General features: G+C 47.2%; 1 protein-coding gene across 1 annotated transcript in view; it reads right to left on the minus strand.

Annotated features, from left to right (window-relative positions):
• ITGA9 (integrin subunit alpha 9) overlaps nucleotides 1-19,240 on the minus strand; it is a 336,018-nt gene that overhangs the window by 272,182 nt on the left and 44,596 nt on the right. The window contains exons 6-11 of the mRNA XM_044252696.1: nucleotides 15,709-15,838; nucleotides 13,311-13,396; nucleotides 11,335-11,403; nucleotides 5,534-5,671; nucleotides 2,731-2,836; nucleotides 1,432-1,526 (exon numbers count right to left, since the gene is read on the minus strand). Of these exons, the coding sequence (XP_044108631.1) occupies nucleotides 1,432-1,526; nucleotides 2,731-2,836; nucleotides 5,534-5,671; nucleotides 11,335-11,403; nucleotides 13,311-13,396; nucleotides 15,709-15,838 (624 nt within the window). The remainder of the gene's footprint in view (nucleotides 1-1,431; nucleotides 1,527-2,730; nucleotides 2,837-5,533; nucleotides 5,672-11,334; nucleotides 11,404-13,310; nucleotides 13,397-15,708; nucleotides 15,839-19,240) is intronic.

Consider the following 19,240-nt stretch of genomic DNA (forward strand, 5'->3'; position numbering starts at 1 on the left):
CTAAGAGCTCCCTGTCTCCGTTATTCATTTCTAATGAGAAGAGGGTGGTCCGAGTAGACTAGGCCCCCGGAGTATGTTTCTATGTTTTCCACGTGAACTTCCCTGAGTGTTCGCTCCTCCAGTGTGGGGACAGTAAGTAAATAGCCATACTGCCATATAGCCATACTGCCATATAGCCATACTGCCACTTACTAGCCAGAGACCTTGGGCAAGCGAAGTCACCTCCCTGGGCTGGAGGCACCTCAGGAAGACAGGTGGACAGTAAAGGCACCATCTCACAGGACGAGGACAAGGACTAAAGAGAGTGGACTGGTGCCCCCTCTCTACCCTCTGACTCGCGTGGGAATCACTGAGCTGGGCTGGCCCCAGCAGAGAGGGTGCAGGAAGCTGGCAACAAACCAACCCCCAGCCTTAATCAGCTCATTTTTATCTGCTGCAAGAAGAACAATTATGAATGCATGGACTGAAGTCCTGTTTATGGACTGGCTCTTAAAACCCACTCGAAAAGTCTCTTTCTTACCTCGAGACTTCAACACATGAACAGGTTTGGACACTTTCCTAATACTTTGCTTTACAGAACACTTTTGACACATTTTTCAGGAACGCGACTCAGTTGGAAGTTTTGTTCCCTTAGAGACAATCGAGACAGGAGGCCGGCTGCTTTGTGATGAGAAGCACAAGCCTGAGTAGGAAGTGGTGAGCACATAGGAAGCACTCGGCAGATCGATACTTGCTCACTGGAAGTTTCTCCACTTGTGCTCAGTCTCTTTCTGCCACTGACCCACTCACTGAGAGAGTGACACAGGCCTGTGCCACTCCAGACAGAAACAGCCCCAAATATCCTGACAATGCTTCTGTCAAGAGAGTGACTTCCTTTTTTCCCAGGGGCTGGGCCTGATACCATCAGCAAGATTGAACTCCACGCTGATATGGCAAAAACAGAACCCACCACTTCCACGTTCCCAAGTCTGGGGCTCAAGGCCAGAGCTTTGACAGCTCCTCACAGTGATACCACTTATACCAAGCAGCCCTGTGACAGCTTTTAAACCCCTCCTCCGTGGACCGTTGCCTCTCTAAGTGACATTTTACAACATATTCCTTTGGCTAGCACTGATGATTAACAAAGGAGTAACTAAAGAACCTCTTCTTCTTCAAGAAATAACTCCTAATGTGGGTCAGGGTGTGGATGTCATCTTTCACAGGCAGAAGGCCTCCCTGACAGAGAGCACACCCAGGAGTTTCTGAACATGTTTTTATACTTAATAAGCAATACCAATGGTCACCGTCTTTCACTGGAGGGCGGGAAAGTTGACAGGAGAAACCATGTTGTCTTCTCCTCTGTACCCCAGGGTGTGGTATAGACTAAAGTTTTCCAACGTATTCATCAGATGAATGTATGGACAATTACCACATCATTCTCACAGCAATTACCATTGAGTACTGAGGGACGATCCCACCAGCATCACCATGATAGATATAGACGGCCCCGGAGAAGTCGTCCTCCTTGGGTGCGCCAATGGCCACATCTGAGGGGAGAAAAACAGCTGTGGGTTAGAAAGCCATATGGAGTAATATAAAGAGTTCTCCTAATTCCTGCCATCATTTGGGTCCCTCCATACCAGAAATTTCTTGGTTGTACAGGCATTAAGCTAGACACACAATCTCTTAGCAGGGAAGAAAAGCGGGGGGCAGGGGGAGGGTAGAAAGAAAATTACTGACGCTGAGAAGGGTTTACTTTCAAAAAAGTTCCTACCTCATCCTCACAGAAAAAAACCACTGACCCATCCAATAAGAGAAATGCAAATATAAACCACCCACCCAAATTTCTGTCAGGGGAGTTCCATAAACTATGGTTATTGCATAACTGAGAAAGTCAACTCATTCCTGGAGAAGGGACTTATATAAAATGGCGTTCACTTCCTAAAAAAATATGGTTACCCTCACAAACTGACAGCCCCTGGAACAAAGCCGAGATCTTCCTTTCTTTCCTTTGCTTCTAACAAAAGTCATGTGTTTGCAGAAGTGAGGTCAAGAGTGCGGGACCCGTGCTCACACGACCCCCAGCCGGGATCCTCTCTAGTCAGGGTTGTGAGGGTATCAAAGGAGCCTGAATGTCTGGCCTGAGGCAAGAGCTGTCCCCGCCTGTAACCCACCTCAGCTGTCCCCCTAGTGACGTGGGTCCCACAGGTCCTGATGTCCATGTACTGTGTATACAATAAGCGGAGACAACACTGAACAGACCAGAAAGAGAGGCCAAGACACTGTGAAGGAATCTGTAGTCCAGACATTTCTTGACATCAGGTACACATAGCCCCACCCTCTTGGCAGGGACATATTCAAGTCCATCCCCTTGCTGTCACTCTTGGTGCTGAGAATGTCTAAGTCCCTCCACACTCACGTACTAACAACACAGTAGACCCTCAGAGTCCGAGACACGGGGACTGGTGGCGGGAGGAAGCCAGGTCAAACATGTCTGCAGCGAGAAGCCCATGTGGCCCAGCCCTAGGACCCCTTGCACGGCCAACGCACTGACAAGAACTTGAGGCTGCTGAGAAGGTACCACACGGAAGCAGAAGCACAGCGGGCTTCTGAGTGTCAGCCCTGAGTATCTGCACGGAGAGCAACTTCTCGAAGGGCACCCCTCCCTGCAGGGGACTTCCAAGCGGGCAGGCAGATCCAGTAGCACCTCGTGCCAGGGCAAAGGCAGAGTGCAGGTACGAGCTCACTGACCTGGGAACCCATCATCATCAAGGTCGCCTAGGCTGGCAATGCTCTCCCCAAAGTGTGCGTTGTAGGCGCCATCGCCACTCAGGGCCAGCTGCTCCTCCAGGGCTCCCTGGCAAACAGGACGGAGGAAAAAATGGAAAACAAAACAAAACCAGAACCAAAAAAACACCCCAATACAACCAAAGGTCCAAACATCACCCCTGGAGCACACCCATCGACAGGAAACACCTGGGCAGCATCACGGGCACCCAAGCCTCTCTCTCTTGGTGGCAAAATGAGTCCCTTTCACCTGTGCAGCAGGAGGGTCTCCCACAGCCGGAGATGCCTTTTAGAGGGAAGAGGATTCTCATGTTGGCCAAGGACTCCATCTCCCCTTTGTCCTGACGCTCCACAAACCTCCCTACCCACAAACCTGTTGCCACAAAATCCTCTCAGCTGACCTTACCCTTTGTTTCAAAAGTTGTTTTACATCGGCATGCATATTTCTATTTTCTTCTCTCCTATCCCTTGTAGTACTAGTTTACAAAGCTGCTTTGCAAGGTGCATGTGATCAGTAATTGTGACAGAATCATTGTTCAGAAAACCCAACACCCAGTAAAGTTCCCAGTGAGGAAAGGGGTGGGGATGCATACAACTGTGCCCATTATCATGTGGCTCAGATTTGGATTTCTTTTTTTTTTTTTTAATTTTATTTATTTATTTGACAGAGAGAGATCACAAGTAGGCAGAGAGGCAGGCAGAGAGAGAGAAGGGGGGAAGCAGGCTCCCTGCTGAGCAGAGAGCCCAATGCGGGGCTCGATCCCAGGATCCTGGGATCATGACCTGAGCTGAAGGCAGAGGCTTTAACCTACTGAGCCACCCAGGTGCCCCCAGGTTTGGATTTCTTGAGCAAACACCACCCAAGAGAGAGAGGGGGCCAATGGTGTATGGTGGCAGTAAAAGCCATCTGAGGCTATCCACTCTACCCCAAATCACTGACATGTTGGTATCAGAGTATTAAAATACAATCTTGGAGATTCTGAGGTGAAGAAAGTCAAAGCCTGACCCAGTGTAGAGGTACTCTGAACCCACTACACACCCACAAACCACCCCAGGGAGTGTCTGGCTTTAGATGGGACCTTAGGATTCTCCCCACTTTACAGATGAGGAAACGGAGCCACTAATTTTAGGCTATTTGTCCACATGGCACAGGCCAATAAGTGGAAAAAGCAAGGTCCAAATCCATCTATCCAAAGTCATCATTTTCCCCAATCCTCTGCACTGCTTCATGATCATTCATCAGACAGGGGAAGGCCCAACAGAAACCATGCCCTGGTACTCGGGGTAACCACATGGCATTAAGCTACATTGGTTGGGGGTTGGCCAGTATGGGCGCCATGTGTCTGGGGGAGTTTTCCAGCTCCGAGATTCCACACTGATTCAGACACACTGACAAGCCGTTACGCTGGTCTCCTTACTGCCTGACAAGTTCATACCTACACGAGTACTTCATTCTCCTACAAATAGAGCAGCCGGCGGCCACCAAATGTTGCTGTTCTCATCTCCATAATGACTGCCTCTTTTCTCCCCACACCTGCCTGTCCCTTTTCCTGGAATGTCAATAGGGGTGTAAGTGTCAAGTGTCACTCAACAGGTCCCAGGAAGTACGTTTGTTCCCAGGTTTTAGATCCATTTTCTTCGTGACAGCTGCCCACCTAGAGTCAAACACTGTTGCCCCTCCAACTGGACGAGTCATCCAACTAGGATAACTAGCATCTTCTTCACTGCTTAAAAGGATTTTTTTTTTTTTTTTTTGCTATGAAAGTATTACATTCTTGTTCTTTGGATAAAGATAAAACTAAAAACCTACCCAAGCCTTACCACCCACAAGGATCTATTATGAACATTCTCTATGTGTTTTGTATATTTTTTAAAAGATCTTTGTATAGGAAGATTTTATCCCACTTTTCACAGATTACAAGCATTTTCTCATGTTTGGTAACAAAATTGATGAATTTCACTCTCTTGTTGGACACTCTTAATTCTAGATGCTGCAAAGAGTCTGCTTTCTCATTGGTCTCCCACCTCCACTGGGACATTGCTTCCTCTCCCCTCCCTGTCTCCATCCCCCAGCCCCCAACTCAGCTGCAGAGGGCCAGAGGCATCTTTCTAATGTCGTCGCACCCCTTTCATGGTTCTGCAGGCTAAGGAACTTCATGATCACGGCCCTTAGCCACTGCACTGGCCCAACCCCAGAACTTAAGTGGTCCTGCTGCCCCGGTCCTCAACCTGCCTGCCCAGCTCCCAGCCCACCTCTTTCCATCTGTCTAGCTCCTACTCCTTCAAGATTCTGCCCAGCCACTGCACACTCCAGGAGCCCCTGACTCATGAGTACATACTTCCGGGAAAGCAGCATGACTCCCAGAGTGCCAGCTGGCCTGGGTTCAAATTCTAGCCCACTGCTTCTAGCTATGTGCCACGGGCCTCATTTTTAATCTGAAAAGTGGGGGCCCCTAATACTATGTGCACATTACGTGGAAATCATCTCTAGAAAACAGGAAGAAGAGTTTCAGGTACAGAATATAAACTCAAAATCAAACACTGACACTGTGATTTTTCTCAATCCCTGTATGTCTGCAGTGGTAACACTGTGTCCGGCTTTCCATTAATGGCATGTTGAGCTTTCTGAAGGTAGGAAGCATGTCTTTTCACCTCCTCCAGGTAATGGGGCCCAAGGCATGGCCCAGAGTGGGGTTGCTCCGTCACTCCTCACTGGACAGATATCCCTCTCCCACACCCGTCCACCGGTGCCCAGCAGTGTACTCACATTTCCTCTGTTGATGTAGACGGTGACCTGCCCCTCGTCCCTGATCTCAGAGAACATGGGGGCCCCCACCAGCAGGTCAGAGAGGCCGTCTGCATTCAGGTCAACTGCGCATAAGGAGGAGCCGAAGTAAGAGCCCATCTGCAACCAAGTCGAGTTGCAACAAAGTGTTCAGTGCATGCCCTCACACAGGAGGCCCTTGCTTGTCTCTAGCCCACAGCTTAACACACTCTTGCCCCCAAGCCCCTCAGCGCTGTGATGGCTATGCTGTCCCATGAGCCGGAAGTGAAATCCCTGACTCCAGCAGCGGCGCTGGACCCCTGTCCTCCTGAGACCAAAGCTCACTGGCTCAGAGGCTCCTGCCTTGGAGCCCTCCCGGGGGAAAACAAGTGGACCGATCCAGGAGAATTAGATATGTTCTTAAAAATGCAAGCTGAGGTTACAAAACAGGTTACAAGCATAGTAAACGTACCTCCTATAACAGATATTTGACAGGATCAACCAAGGGAAGAACATGAAATTTCATTAACACAAGGCAAGCTTGAAAAGGGTTGGGGGATGGAGTGGCTCAGTGATGGGTACTAAGGAGGGCATGTATTGCACGAAGCTCTGGGTATTATATGCAAGCAATCATGGAACACTGCATCAAAAACTAATGATGTACTGTATGGGGACTAACATAATAAATAATAATTGAAAAAATAAATAAAATAAAGATATCCCTTTCGGTAAGTTAAGAAAAAAAGATGGATTCCTTTCTCACATTGAGGTCCTTCATCCATTTTGAGTCTATTTTTGTGTGTGGTGTAAGGAAATGGTCCAATTTCATTTTTCTGCACGTGGCTGTCCAATTTTCCCAACACCATTTATTAAAGAGGCTGTCTTTTTTCCATTGGACATTCTTTCCTGCTTTGTCAAAGATTAGTTGACCATAGAGTTGAGGGTCTATTTCTGGGCTCTCTATTCTGTTCCATTGATCTATGTGTCTGTTTTTGTGCCAGTATCATGCTGTCTTGATGATGACAGCTTTGTAATAGAGCTTGAAGTCCGGAATTGTGATGCCACCAATGTTGGCTTTCCTTTTCAATATCCCTTTGGCTATTCGAGGTCTTTTCTGGTTCCATATAAATTTTAAAATTATTTGTTCCATTTCTTTGAAAAAGAAGGATGGTACTTTGATAGGAATTGCATTAAATGTGTAGATTGCTTTAGGTAGCATAGACATTTTCACAATATTTATTCTTCCAATCCAGGAGCATTGAACATTTTTCCATTTCTTTGTGTCTTCCTCAATTTCTTTCATGAGTACTTTATAGTTTTCTGAGTATAGAGCATATCATGCTTAGCGAAATAAGTCAAGCGGAGAAAGACAACTATCATATGATCTCCCTGATATGAGGAAGTGGTGATGCAACATGGGGGCTTAAGTGGGTAGGAGAAGAACCCATGAAACAAGATGGGATAGGGAGGGAGACAAACCATAATTGACTCTTAATCTCACGAAACAAACTGTGGGTTGCTGGGGGGAGGGGGGTTGGGAGAAGGAGGGTAGGGTTATGGACATTGGGGAGGGTATGTGCTTTTGGGTAAATTGGAAGGGGAGGTGAACCATGAGAGACTATGGACTCTGAAAAACAATCTGAGGGGTTTGAAGTGGTGGGGGGGTGGGAGGTTGGGGTACCAGGTTGTGGGTATTATAGAGGGCACGGCTTGCATGGAGCACTGGGTGTGGTGAAAAAATAATGAATACTGTTTTTTGAAAATAAATAAATTGGAAAAAAAAAAGAAAAAGAAAGAAAGAAAAGAAAAAAGAAATGCTACATGGGGAAATAGATTACCCTTTCCCAGGCCTGCACAGAGCTAAAGTCAACCAGGAAGGCATGAACTCAAGTGACAGGGAAGGGTACGACCCCTAAGACTACGTAATGGATGCAGGAACACGGCCAGGTTCCACTGGCTCTTCTTGAATCAGAGCTTAATCCAGTGCCTATTATTCTAAGTCAGGGGTGTCAAACTCAAACGCCAATGGGATCCAGGAAGGTGATAGAACAGGTATAAGAAAAACAAGTAACACTGCAAGTATGCTCCAGGTGGCAAGCGATGCTTGGCTTCAGGGTCTAATAGGCAATAGGGAGTGGTAGGGACTGTGGCCACCTGGGGCCCACAGAGTCAGCTCCTGAAGTCAACTGCTACCGTGGGGAGGCCGACCCAGAGAAGACCAACCTTCCCGTTTTTCAAGAGAAGCCCAAAATCCAAAATTTTATTTGAAGGGTCTCGTTCTAAAATGCGGACAACTCGTTCATAAAAAAAAAAAAAAAAGAAGAAACAAACATAGCAGGCAGCCAAACAAAAAGTTTTACAGGCTGCATCCTTTCCAAAGGCTGCCAGTTTGCAACCTCTGTTGGAAAGAAAAAAAAAAAAAGGCCATTCTTTTAAAATAAATGTTTTCAGATAAAAGGGCTCTGGTTCTGCTGACGGGAACAAGCGTTTTCTTTCGGAGCTGGTGTTTGTTGGCTGCGGCCCTGGGGAGTGTGAGAGCAGTGGAGGGCACTCCGGTCCATTTCCTGCAGTGAACCCGGGGACAGAAGCCCCTCCCCAGTCACACACCGCTTGTGCTCAGTGCACCCCGCCCTGCCAACACCCACCCCCAAAGGAGAAGGGTGTGGGCAACGCTTGGATTCCTAGCAGAGACCATGCCATCGGTCACTAATTCAGCGGCCTGGTCAATATATCTGGACTTCAGTAAAACAAACAAAGAAGCTGGTAAGACCCTCACAGCACCCAGAGGACCAAGGCTGCTGGCTGTTCTCTCTGGCTCTGCCCCAGGGGAACTATTTGTTTCATTCCAATGGGCTATTTAACTTGGCATCTGCATCGGTGTTCAATCAGAAATCCCTGAACGTGAAGTTTCTTATCTAAGTTTTGACATACGAACCTTTCAGATCCCTCCATTAACGCAATACAACTCCTGTACGTGACAATGACATGCTGTGTGTGTGTGTGTGTGTGTGTGTGTGTGTGTGTTGGTGGAGGAGGGGGTTCTTTGATCGGAGGTCTCTCGCCTAGAAATGCAGGTTCATGTGTCTATATTAACATCTGGATTATGTACATAGGATGACTTCTTGGATGTACTATATGAAGGATGTCAACCGCTAAAAACTGGAACTTTAGGGTTTTGTTGTTTTATTTTTTGTATGGCAAGGCCAGGGGACAGTACTATCTGACCAAATTCTGGCCAAACAAAAGCAGAAGTGGACCAGTGGTCGACGGAGTCAGAACCCTCCCCACCATGTGTGTGGGTCCAGACACAGGGGTAAAGCTACAGACATCCTTTGAAAGCCTCCGGTCATGTCCTTTCCCTTTGAATAATGGAGAAGTCAGATACACTAGAATTTTTCATTTCTTCTTGCAAAAAGCAGAATAAGATGTATATAGAAAGTAATGGTCTTTTTCAAACTCAGAGCACTGATGATGGGGGTAAAGCCAGAAGCCAGAGACACAGGAGGGCAAGAGTGAGTGGCACAAGGAAGAATGACACTAGGATGGTACAAACTGAGGACCAGTGGCCACGGAGCTGGTGGTTGAGACACCTGGCCCTCCCATCCCTTCCCAGGGAGCCCCAACACCTCACGAGGCCATTCAAGTGGACACATCCAAGTCTGTCCTGGGACTCCATGACATGAAGTCCTCACAAAGTGTGCACAAGTGGCTTCTCAAATGTTTACCTCCCCCACTGCCCACTCTTCAGTCTGTCACCCCAAACCTGACTGCGACCAGTCACAGCTGGGTGGCCCTGTAAGTTGTCACCCCCACTGGGAGGGTTTTGAGAAGGAGCAGGCACAATTATAGGCTGATAATTACACGGAGATGACCAGCATTAACTGGGCCTGCCCCTGGTGCGGGCAGCAGGGGGTGGGGAGGACAGAGGCTGCAGGTGGAAATGAAGGTGAAGACACTCTGAAGATTGGGTGACAGGTGTGCTCCTGCTCAGCACGTCGCTTTAGAGTCCTTAAAATGCAGTTACGTGAGGTGATGGAGGTCGTAACTAACCTCCCCGTGATTCCACCATATATCCTCGGGCCAAGTCGTCACATTGAACACCTTAAGGTCACCGAATGCTTACGTCAATTACATCCCAGAAATGCTGGGTCGGGGGAGATTCCTTTCATTTTATGCTGTCGAGCCCAGGTACGCTTGAAGGGGTAGGGGTGGGGGTCTGGGTTTCCCATAGTAGACACCCCTTTATGTATGTATGTATGTATGTTAAGAAAGACCTAAATGTTAGCCTTAGAGGCATTTCCACCCTCCTTGCTCTGGGGCTCTATCACAAACGGCACTGTGTCCTTTCTCGTCTGTCAGGGGTGCTTAGAAAACATTTATTGCAGAACTGCTCACAGTCTTTTCCAGTGTGGTCACTTTGGGGGTTTTGGAAATGTTAAAATAACACAGGCAAGTATGGATCCCAGGGGAATGCAGGGGAATGCAGAGCTGTTCTCAGGGAAACTTCACAAGTCTGATTTGGTGATACATTTTATTTATTTATTTATTTATTTATTTTTGGTGATGCATTTTTTTTAATTGAAAAGATTAGGACAATTCTCTACTAAGTACACACATTAAGGCTGTTAAAACTGAAAAAAAAAATTCTGCTTGTGAGTGGGATTTGGGGAAATGAGAATATTTACCATCAGAACAGTGTGTAATGGTGCCAGGCTTGTGTAGAGCAGGTCTAACCCACAGCAAGACCTGAACTGGGCTGGGGCACGGCACGTGGCCACAAGGCCCACAAAGGAAACAATCTTTCTCTCCCCCTTTTCCTAGGGTGGTGGTGGGAAAAACCATTTTCCACCTTCTCCTGTCTCCTGGAATCTCCCTCCCAAGTCCCAGAGTCCTGTGCTTCTTCCCAGAGCTCAGTAAGGCCTCCACACCAAGGCAAGCCTCAAAATCACCACCTGGCCTTCCTGACTAAAGGTGTGTCCTCTGAGAGCAGCCAATCTCCCTAAATGATCCTGCTGGTCTGAGCCATGCTAAGGTGGGCAGGACGGACAAGCCCATGAAAAAACGTGCCTTATTAATCCAGGGACTCTCTACCTGCTTTCATCTCAGACTGTGGGTGCAGCATTCATTGAAATGTGCAGGAAATCAAGAGAGGATCAGGGCCAGGACGAAGACAAGAGAACACACCCAGACAAACCTTGCCCAGGACTAATTCCAAGGCAGCCTTCCCAAGCTATTTCTATTTCAAGGTTCTCAAGGGAGCCAAGTGACCTGTGTTTGGTTTTCCTTTGTGTGACAACAGGACCTGTGGCAATGGTGGTGGGGGCTCAGGATGAGAGGAGGGGTCACCGCTGGGCCTGAGATGCCGGAAGAGTGAGAGCCGTTTGCCTACACACCTACTCAGTTAGATTTCATGGGTTTGCCACCCTACTTCACTGCGTGTGATCTCTCTGGGCTGTATGTGTAAGAGAGAGGCAGATGGAAGATCAGAGAGGTAGAAAAAGGCAGACATACAGCAAGTCATAATTCTGACAACTATATGAACTTTGGAGATCCTTTTTGAACTCTGTGATGAAACTTGGTCGTGCCCAAGCTCATCTTGCTGCCTAAGTCCTACTACGAGCCTGAATTCCACAATCGGCAGGTTCCACACAGTCCTGACGGGGGTAAGCCAACTGCTTGTGGGGCTGCCATACAAACTTACGGCACGAATAGGGCCTCCATAACCATTTTCTAAAAAGTGAACTGATTCCCAGAGGATGACATCTGGAAAGCAAATAGAAGAACACTAGTACCCAGAATCTCACCTTTTTACCTGATGCCTGGAAAATCTTAATTAAGGTACCCGATCTTCGATCAGCTCTAAAAACATAAACCTATGGAATTAAAAAAAAAAATCTAGTTAAGATAGAAGCCATGACCAAAGATACTGACCAGCATCCTCCTGAGACTCCTACTTAAATTAAGGCCAACCAGGCATACGGCAGGTGCTTGTGAGCTGGCTGATGAAGTTCCCGCAATTTACCAACTCTGCAAAAAAGACTGTCCTTCCATCCGGAGGCACCATGCCTCTCTACCCCAAAGAGGAGCCTTGATGTAGAACCTCCCAAATGACAGGACTACAGAAGTTCTTTTCTAAGCTGCATCTTACAGGAACAGCATCCCATGAGAACCAGGGTAGGGGACCATCCTGCGGGGTAAGAAGCCACCACCCTAGTGAGAATGTGTTTGGGCCCTGACACCAGAAATGAACAATCCTGCAGGCCAGAGGTCTAGTCTAGGGCCCCTGGGAATTGAACGGTCACCAACTCCGTCAACTACGACCCGTCTTCCCAGCACTTCTCCCATGATCCGACTAAAAGAAGTGTTTTCAGGTTCTTCATTGTTAGCTGAATCCAGGATTCTGTCTGGTTTTGCCAGTTATAAATACTGTTCTCATCCTAAGACCTGACTATCTTAAGACAACCACAAGCATCTGCAGGGAACACGATGCAGTCAGACCCAGTTTGTGTAGCTCACAGCCGTGAGCCAGGAGGCAGGCTCTGTTACTAATGCTGCAGAGAAGCCGGGTCGCACGCACACAGCATCTTTCCTGGATCCTGTTATCAGCGTGGGGATGGCTCTCAGTGCTTCTTCCCTCCACCATGTAGAGGAATTCACATGACCCTGCAGGACCCACCTCTTTCCTGACTTTATCAGAGTTCATCGGCTGGCCTCCCCCAGCTCAGTGGCCTGTGTTTTTAACTGGTTTCATTCCCCGAGATCCTTTCTCACTAGCAACCGTGTTAGGAGGGAGGGAGGCACAAGTTCCAGAAACGAGAGCTGAGGCTCCTAAATCCTGCCTGGGAGGAGTCAGGGAAACAATCCTCAGGATGTACCAGTCAGCTGACCAGACGGACATGTTGGCTCAAGGCTCCAGTGAACAGTGGTCTTTTTGCATCTGGGCCTCTCTAAAATCCAGACTCTACTTTCTGAGCCCCTGGAGATATGGCCACATACTATACTAAGTCCACTCCTTGGGCTCAGGTTCAAAGATCATTCCCTAGTTCAGATTTTTCTATTAAAGACTATATGGAGTTAAAAATGCAGGTTCCTGACTCACACAGACCTACCCAATCTAGATTTCCCATACCCTGCAGCTAAATAATCAGAAAACATAGTTCTTCATACTCTCGGCCCCACAGAGGCCACAATTCCTAAAGGGACCAGACAGACAGCCCTAGATCCATGGGGTATTTCCTACAGCCTGGGCAGATCCTTTAGGAAAACTGACCCACATATTCCCTGTTCAGTCTTTGGACTGAACCAGTCTTGGCTCTAAAAGACTGGGGAAATAAATATGACACTCTAGGTCCCAAGATAGATAAATAAAGTCCCAAAAATACATGAGACGAGACTTGGCTCTATTAAGTCAAAGTCAAAATTGGGAAGGGCTTGGCAGAGTGGAGAACTTAAAGCTGGACACCATTTCTTCAGAGGTCGCCACGATGCCAAGGGTCAGTCTTAATAAGCTCGCACGCAGAGCCAGCTGTTGAACACAGTTGAGATGACAACGTGCAGAGATTGGAGAGGTCTAGGAGTAACATTCACTCTCTGATTAAGCTTTCAAGGTTCTCTCAAAAGCTGTTGGAAGGAGGTTGATGGGAGACTCCTCATTACTTCGTCATTTACCTGCCAGCCACCCAGGAGAATGTTCAGATCAATCAGTGGCAAGCCTCTACACCAGGGGCAGCACACTTGCCCTGTGTCTGACCCCATGCTTTCCACAGACTTCTCTCCTCACCTTCCCGATGCCTTCGTCTTGGGGGGCACCTCCTACGACATCAGTGGTGGACGGGCGAGAGAAGGAGCCAGCCGTCACTGCATAGCCTGTGAGGGATGGACATTAACAGAGGAGAGGATGAGCTAGGGCAAGGAAGAAAAAGACTGATCTGAGGAAAAGGCTTCTCAAGCATCCCTTGCCTGGACAATTACGACCCAGCTATTCCTGGAACGTAACCTCCAAGGGAACAAATTGCATCTGTTAGTCTTCTCCTGCTGAACCGGCTCATCTCACAAAAAGTCAGGGTCACAAAAACACCAGTGCAGGAAAGAGTGCTTTCTGAGGTAGTTTAAAACAGGTACTGTGCTAAATACTTCACATCTATCTTTTTTTTCTTTTTGAGATATAATTTTCATATGGTCACATGCATATATCTGAAGGGCAGAACCCGTGGAAGTGTCCACAGGCACACAGCCATGCGATCACCGCCCAGAGTGAATATAAGTACAGAACCCAAATGAGAAGGCTCCCTCCTACCTCTTCAAGTCAATGCTCTCTTACGGGCAGCCACTATTCTGTTTCTATCTCTATATGTTTGGTTGACCTGTTCTAGAACTTCACTCAATGTAGCACCTGTGACATTCATCCATGCGGAGTATAAGAGAGTCCATTTCCTTTTATTGTGGAGCAAGGGTCTACTGTACGAAGAGATCAGAACATCTTTATTCTACTGTTAGGCATCTGGGTTGTTCCCAGATATTCCTGCTTTCCTATAAATAAAGCAGATGGGAACATTCCTGTGCATATCTTTGGATGCCAGCAAATTTCAAGCGCACAATTCTATAAGGAAGGTATGATCATTTCTTCCATTTCACAGATGTAGGAACTGAGATTAAGGATGGTTAAGTATCATCCCCCAGATAACCCAGCAAAGTTCAGATCCAATCTGTGCATCTCCACAGCCTCTGCAGTTAACCACTGTGCCATCTTCTCTCCTAAGAGAAGGCAGAATGAAACTGACAGCAGGGGGGTGGGTATGGATGAAAAAAGAATCTGGATGTAAAAGGAATCTAGAAACAAAGGTAAAAGTTGTCTGAGCTTAGTCTAAATGTCTCCTGCTTCCTGAGAGCCTCATGGGCTGGCTGAAAGTTCTTCCTTGGCCAGCAGAGACTTTATGGATGGCTATATATTCCCTCAAACCTTGTCTTCACCTTCAAACCCTAGTGCTGTGATCACAAGCTGTCTGGATTTCGTGATGACACCATATTGTGATCAATTCTTACTGACCCTGTGACCTGGCCCATTACCAAAGTGTATTATGAGTGATATCACAGCCTTAAGTGACCTTGAAGCCCTGTAGCAATAAGGGTCTCTGGTATACACAGGGAGAAGCCACTAGCCCCTCAAGTTCAAAGATCTATCCTGGACCCCAACGCCACACCCAGCAACACTCTGCTTTGAGACTCCGGGCTCAGAAACCACAAGTTTAAGCCCCCCACTTTGCTATTTACAAGCCACATAACCTTGGCAAGTTATGTACTTCGTGGGTAATGATAGTTGCCTCACAAGGTTGTTTGAGGAATGAAAAGTAGCAGCATCCAGAATGATAGCACTTAGGACATGAACTAAGGAAGAGAGCCACACAAACTCTTCAGGACCATAAGCCAAGACAGCCTATCTCTGTCCCTCAATATTGCAATATAATGCTTGCCTGGTGGCTGTTAAGTTCTATCTATTTTCTTTCTAGAAGGTTGAAAGAGTTGAGAAAATAAGAGAAATATCTCTGAGCCTGTGACTAACCTTCAGCGTTATGTTGCCATCCATCATGTTAACTTCTTTCTTATTATTTCTTTTTTTTCTTTCAAAGATTTTGTTTATTTGACAGCAAGAGACAGCATAAGCTGGGGGAATGGGGGGGTAGGGAGGGAGAAGCAGGACCCCACAGAGCAGGGAACCCAATGCAGGGCTTGATCCCAAGATCCTGAACCCAATCATGACCTGAGCCCAAAGCAGACACCCAACTGACTGGGCCACCCAGGCTTCCTGGTTCTTACTATTTCTGTTTGCAACTGGTGTGACTAGAAGATGCCAAAGAAATACCATGGAAAACCAGGATTCTACTGCACTCATTTTGTATCTGAACTTAAGTAATTGCTCAAGTAAGAAAAAATGTTGCTTCCTTGGACATTCAACTGTCAGCTCTGTAATTAAATCAGTTTTAATTCAGACCCCTCCTTTGTTCTCTACCCGCTGGGTGTGAGGCTCAATGTAAGGTGCCCTGGCTAAGAGTGTACCTAATTAGAACAATGGATGTGAAAGCCAACAACTCTTCTTTCCACCAGTAAAGGAACAGTGTGTGAGCCAGGTAAGAATCACTCCCGTGTCCCCTTCTTACCTGTCCCATCCCTGAGCTACTCACCCAGGTAAGTGTACCGCCTGTTCATGATGGCTTCATCATTCAGTTTGAAATAGGTGTTGTCCGTAAGGTTCAGCACTTTGACTGTCCCGGCCCAATAAAATGACCCTGGGGCACCCATCACCACCAGCTCCTACCGAAGAGAAACCCAAAGGTAAATAAACAGGGAGGGAAGCTGAAGAGGGGAGCAGGTGGTATAATGAGAACCACAGCCACAGCCAACAACTCAAAGATGCCTCACACCAAGGACTTTCTTTGGCTGGGTAATGAAAACTCCATCGCCAGATTCCTTGATATTATGGAATCCATCATACACACGGGGTCATCAGGAGTAAAGACAAGGATAAGTGAGCAAGAATGAGGAACATACCAGGTCCCTACGCTACCCACGGATAAGCTCACGCATACTTCCTCACCTCCACAACAGGATCAAATAAGGAAATGACAAATATTGCACACTGTCCTGAATCGCAGAATTCCAGGAAACAGTGCTCACGAAAAGACGCCACCCCCTCACACAGCCTGGACCCCAAACCCACCTGCCCCATACAGAGCATAGAGAAAACAATAAGCAGAAGCATCTTTGCAAAAAACCATGCACTCACACTCCAAGGAAATCCCTCCTCCCTAGGCCCTCACTCAGGATGCTCTTCTCAGGAATGACTGTAAAGCTTGCTTTTGTGGCCACTGTGGCCCACTGCAAACCCACAACAAAATCAAGAAAGCAGAGAGGCACCCTGAGGGAGGTAAAGAGACCCGGGACAGCAAAAGACAGCACTGCTATTAAAAACAGACCCAGAGGGACACCTGGATGGCCCAGTAAGCTAAGCATCCAACTCTTGGTTTTGGCTCAGATCATGATCTCATGGGTCATGGGATCTAGCCCCACAGGTTCTATCCCTCCACCCCTTTCCCCACTCATGTGTGCATGTGCTCTCTCTCCCTAAAATAAATACATAAATCTTAAAAACAAACAAACAAGAAAAACCAGAAACACAAAGACACAGTGATTTCCAGCATTTGCATTAGGGGCAAATGCCCCTGTACCCTCAATGGGGACAAGAGCTGGTCTGAGTTACAAAACCATCTAATAAGCAGTACTGATGACAATTTCAAGTAATTCCAAATGAGGCACCTGCCTAAGGAATCCAGCATGAATAACTACATGCCTTCACCCATAAGAATAGGCATTGTCACTGGGCTAAAGAAATTTGGAAATGATCTAGGGGCCTCTGGGTGGCTTAGTCAGTTAAGCGTCTGCCTTCAGCTCAGAGTCCTAGGGTAGAGTCCCACATCGGGCTCCCTGCTCAGCCAGGAGCCTGCTTCTTCCTCTCCCTCGGCCCCTCCCCCCTGCTTATGCACTCTCTCTCCCTCTCTCACTCTCATGTTCTCTCTCAAGTAAATATGTAAAACCTTAAAAAAAAAAAAAGGAAGGAAAAAAAGTTGGAAATTATCTAAACATCTAACATCTGGCATCCAAAACCACAGTACACCCATTCAGCAGAATCCTGCAGCAGCAAAAATGCTGTAGATGTAACAGCCCTGAGACATAGCCACACAGCACTGAGTTAATGAGGACAGGCCAAAAATATGTATACTAGGGTCACGTTTTATAAAAGGAAAAACAACTGTGGACAGACAGACAAAACAGAGCCCAGAAGGAGAAGCCCCAAACACTTGTGTTTTTTTCCACTGGGTGACAGGATTACAGGGATCTCTCCACTCCCTTCCCTTCTTCAGTCCCTTTGTCACTTTCTCTTTCTCTTCCTTTTTGTCTCTCTTTGTCTCTTTGTCTTTCTCCTCCTTTTTGTCTCTTTCTCTTTGTCTCTTTCTCTTTATCTCTCTCTCATCCCTAAAATTTATTTTGTATTTTTAAAAAATTCTACTTTTGTTTCTTTTAATATTTTACTTATTTGAGAGACAGATAGTATAAGCATGGGGAACAACAGGGAGAGGAAGAAGCAGACTCCCCACTGAAGAGGAAGCCTGATGCAGGACTCTATCCCAGGACCCTGGGATCACGACCTGAGCTGAAGGCAGATGCTTAACTGACTGAGCCACCCAGGTGCCCAAGTGTTTTTCAAAATTCCAGAACAGTGATTAAACACTGACAAGAAAGTCACCTCAGAAAACACACAGTACTTTCAAAATGGAGCACATGCTGTGTAGAAGCTGTTCTGAGGGGAGGCGCCCACTGCCTCCTTGCATCCACAGGGTGGCCCTGGCTGTGGCTTTCATTCCTTCCTTCCCCAACAGGGAATCCCTTCTTTTGGTTATCTGGGTTTCCCCAAGTACCTACACTGCAATAAGAAATGATAGAAATTATTTTCCTAACAAAATCATTAATTTTTCAATCAATAATATTAAGCACCTACTATCATGTATGAAAGCTTATACTTGATACACAGATCAATAAAGTCCATTTGTAGGACATTCCCAGGGGAAGGCACCATGGAAACATACAAAACAGTTTTGAAAAAAATTCTATACAAATAAAGACAATTTCTGGGGAAACCCCTCAGCCACACAAAAACCCCAAAGGTGCAGACCATGCAGACAGCAGACACTAGACCCTGCAATGTCACCGAGACCTCTCAGTGCCAAAGCACACCCACCCCTCCCTTGACCCCTCGAGTCCCCACACAGTTCTATTTCAGAAACATCCATCCAGGTTAGCCCTTTATGCAGAGCTGCCCTCACCACTGTCAGAAGGGGCTCCTTTCCGACAAGTCCCTAAAGGCTAGATCTTGCTATGAGGCTCCTGAGTTTCTGATGACAATATATAAAGTCACCCTGAATTCCACAGAGCAAATGTCTGAACAAGCCAGAAGCATCTGAAGAGAAAGCAAAGAAAGATCGCATGGGCAGGAGAGCAGGCATGCAACCGTGGTGGCAAGAGGGCGAGGCATTGAACAACCCGTGTGCTTCGGGCCATTTGGGAAAGAACCTTAAGCAGTCGGGTGTGAGCACAGACAGAAGACAAGCCACCAGATCCTGCCTGAATGGCGTATGCTGGTGACTCAGGAAGGTGGGAGACCAGGAAAGACTGTGGAGGAGCACTGCATTCTGGTTCTGAGGTCCCAGCCACCCCCACGGGAGCCGTTGGTAAGTCGGCCTCTCTGAAGCATCCCACTGTTCTATAAAAACGTATCACTTCCTGCACTCAGAGCTCATCACTGAAAAAACACAGGTGGTGAGTGCATCCATTTGCTCCTGTCCCCTGCACTCTTCTGTTCTGTGTAAGGGGCTGGGCTAGTTCTAGAAGGAACATTAGACAAATGATTGGTTCTTCAGAGGAGAGAGACTTTTTCCTTGGCCTTGAGCTCAGAAAGGAATTAGGAATCGGGTGTCCAAACGCTCAGGGCGTGAGGGAGCATAATGACCGCTGGCCTCGGTGCCAGGGGCACACACCACGTGTAGAGCTTCTCCACCTGCAGCTCTTCATAAGCCAAAGCCCTGACCGTCACCAGAGACCTGTAAGGCTCTCTGGGACACCAGGCGGTAGGCACACTGTGTTCTGATCATTTAAATCCAT

Source organism: Neovison vison, chromosome 6 (assembly GCF_020171115.1).
Source record: "Neovison vison isolate M4711 chromosome 6, ASM_NN_V1, whole genome shotgun sequence".
Taxonomy (NCBI): Eukaryota; Metazoa; Chordata; class Mammalia; order Carnivora; family Mustelidae; genus Neogale; species Neogale vison.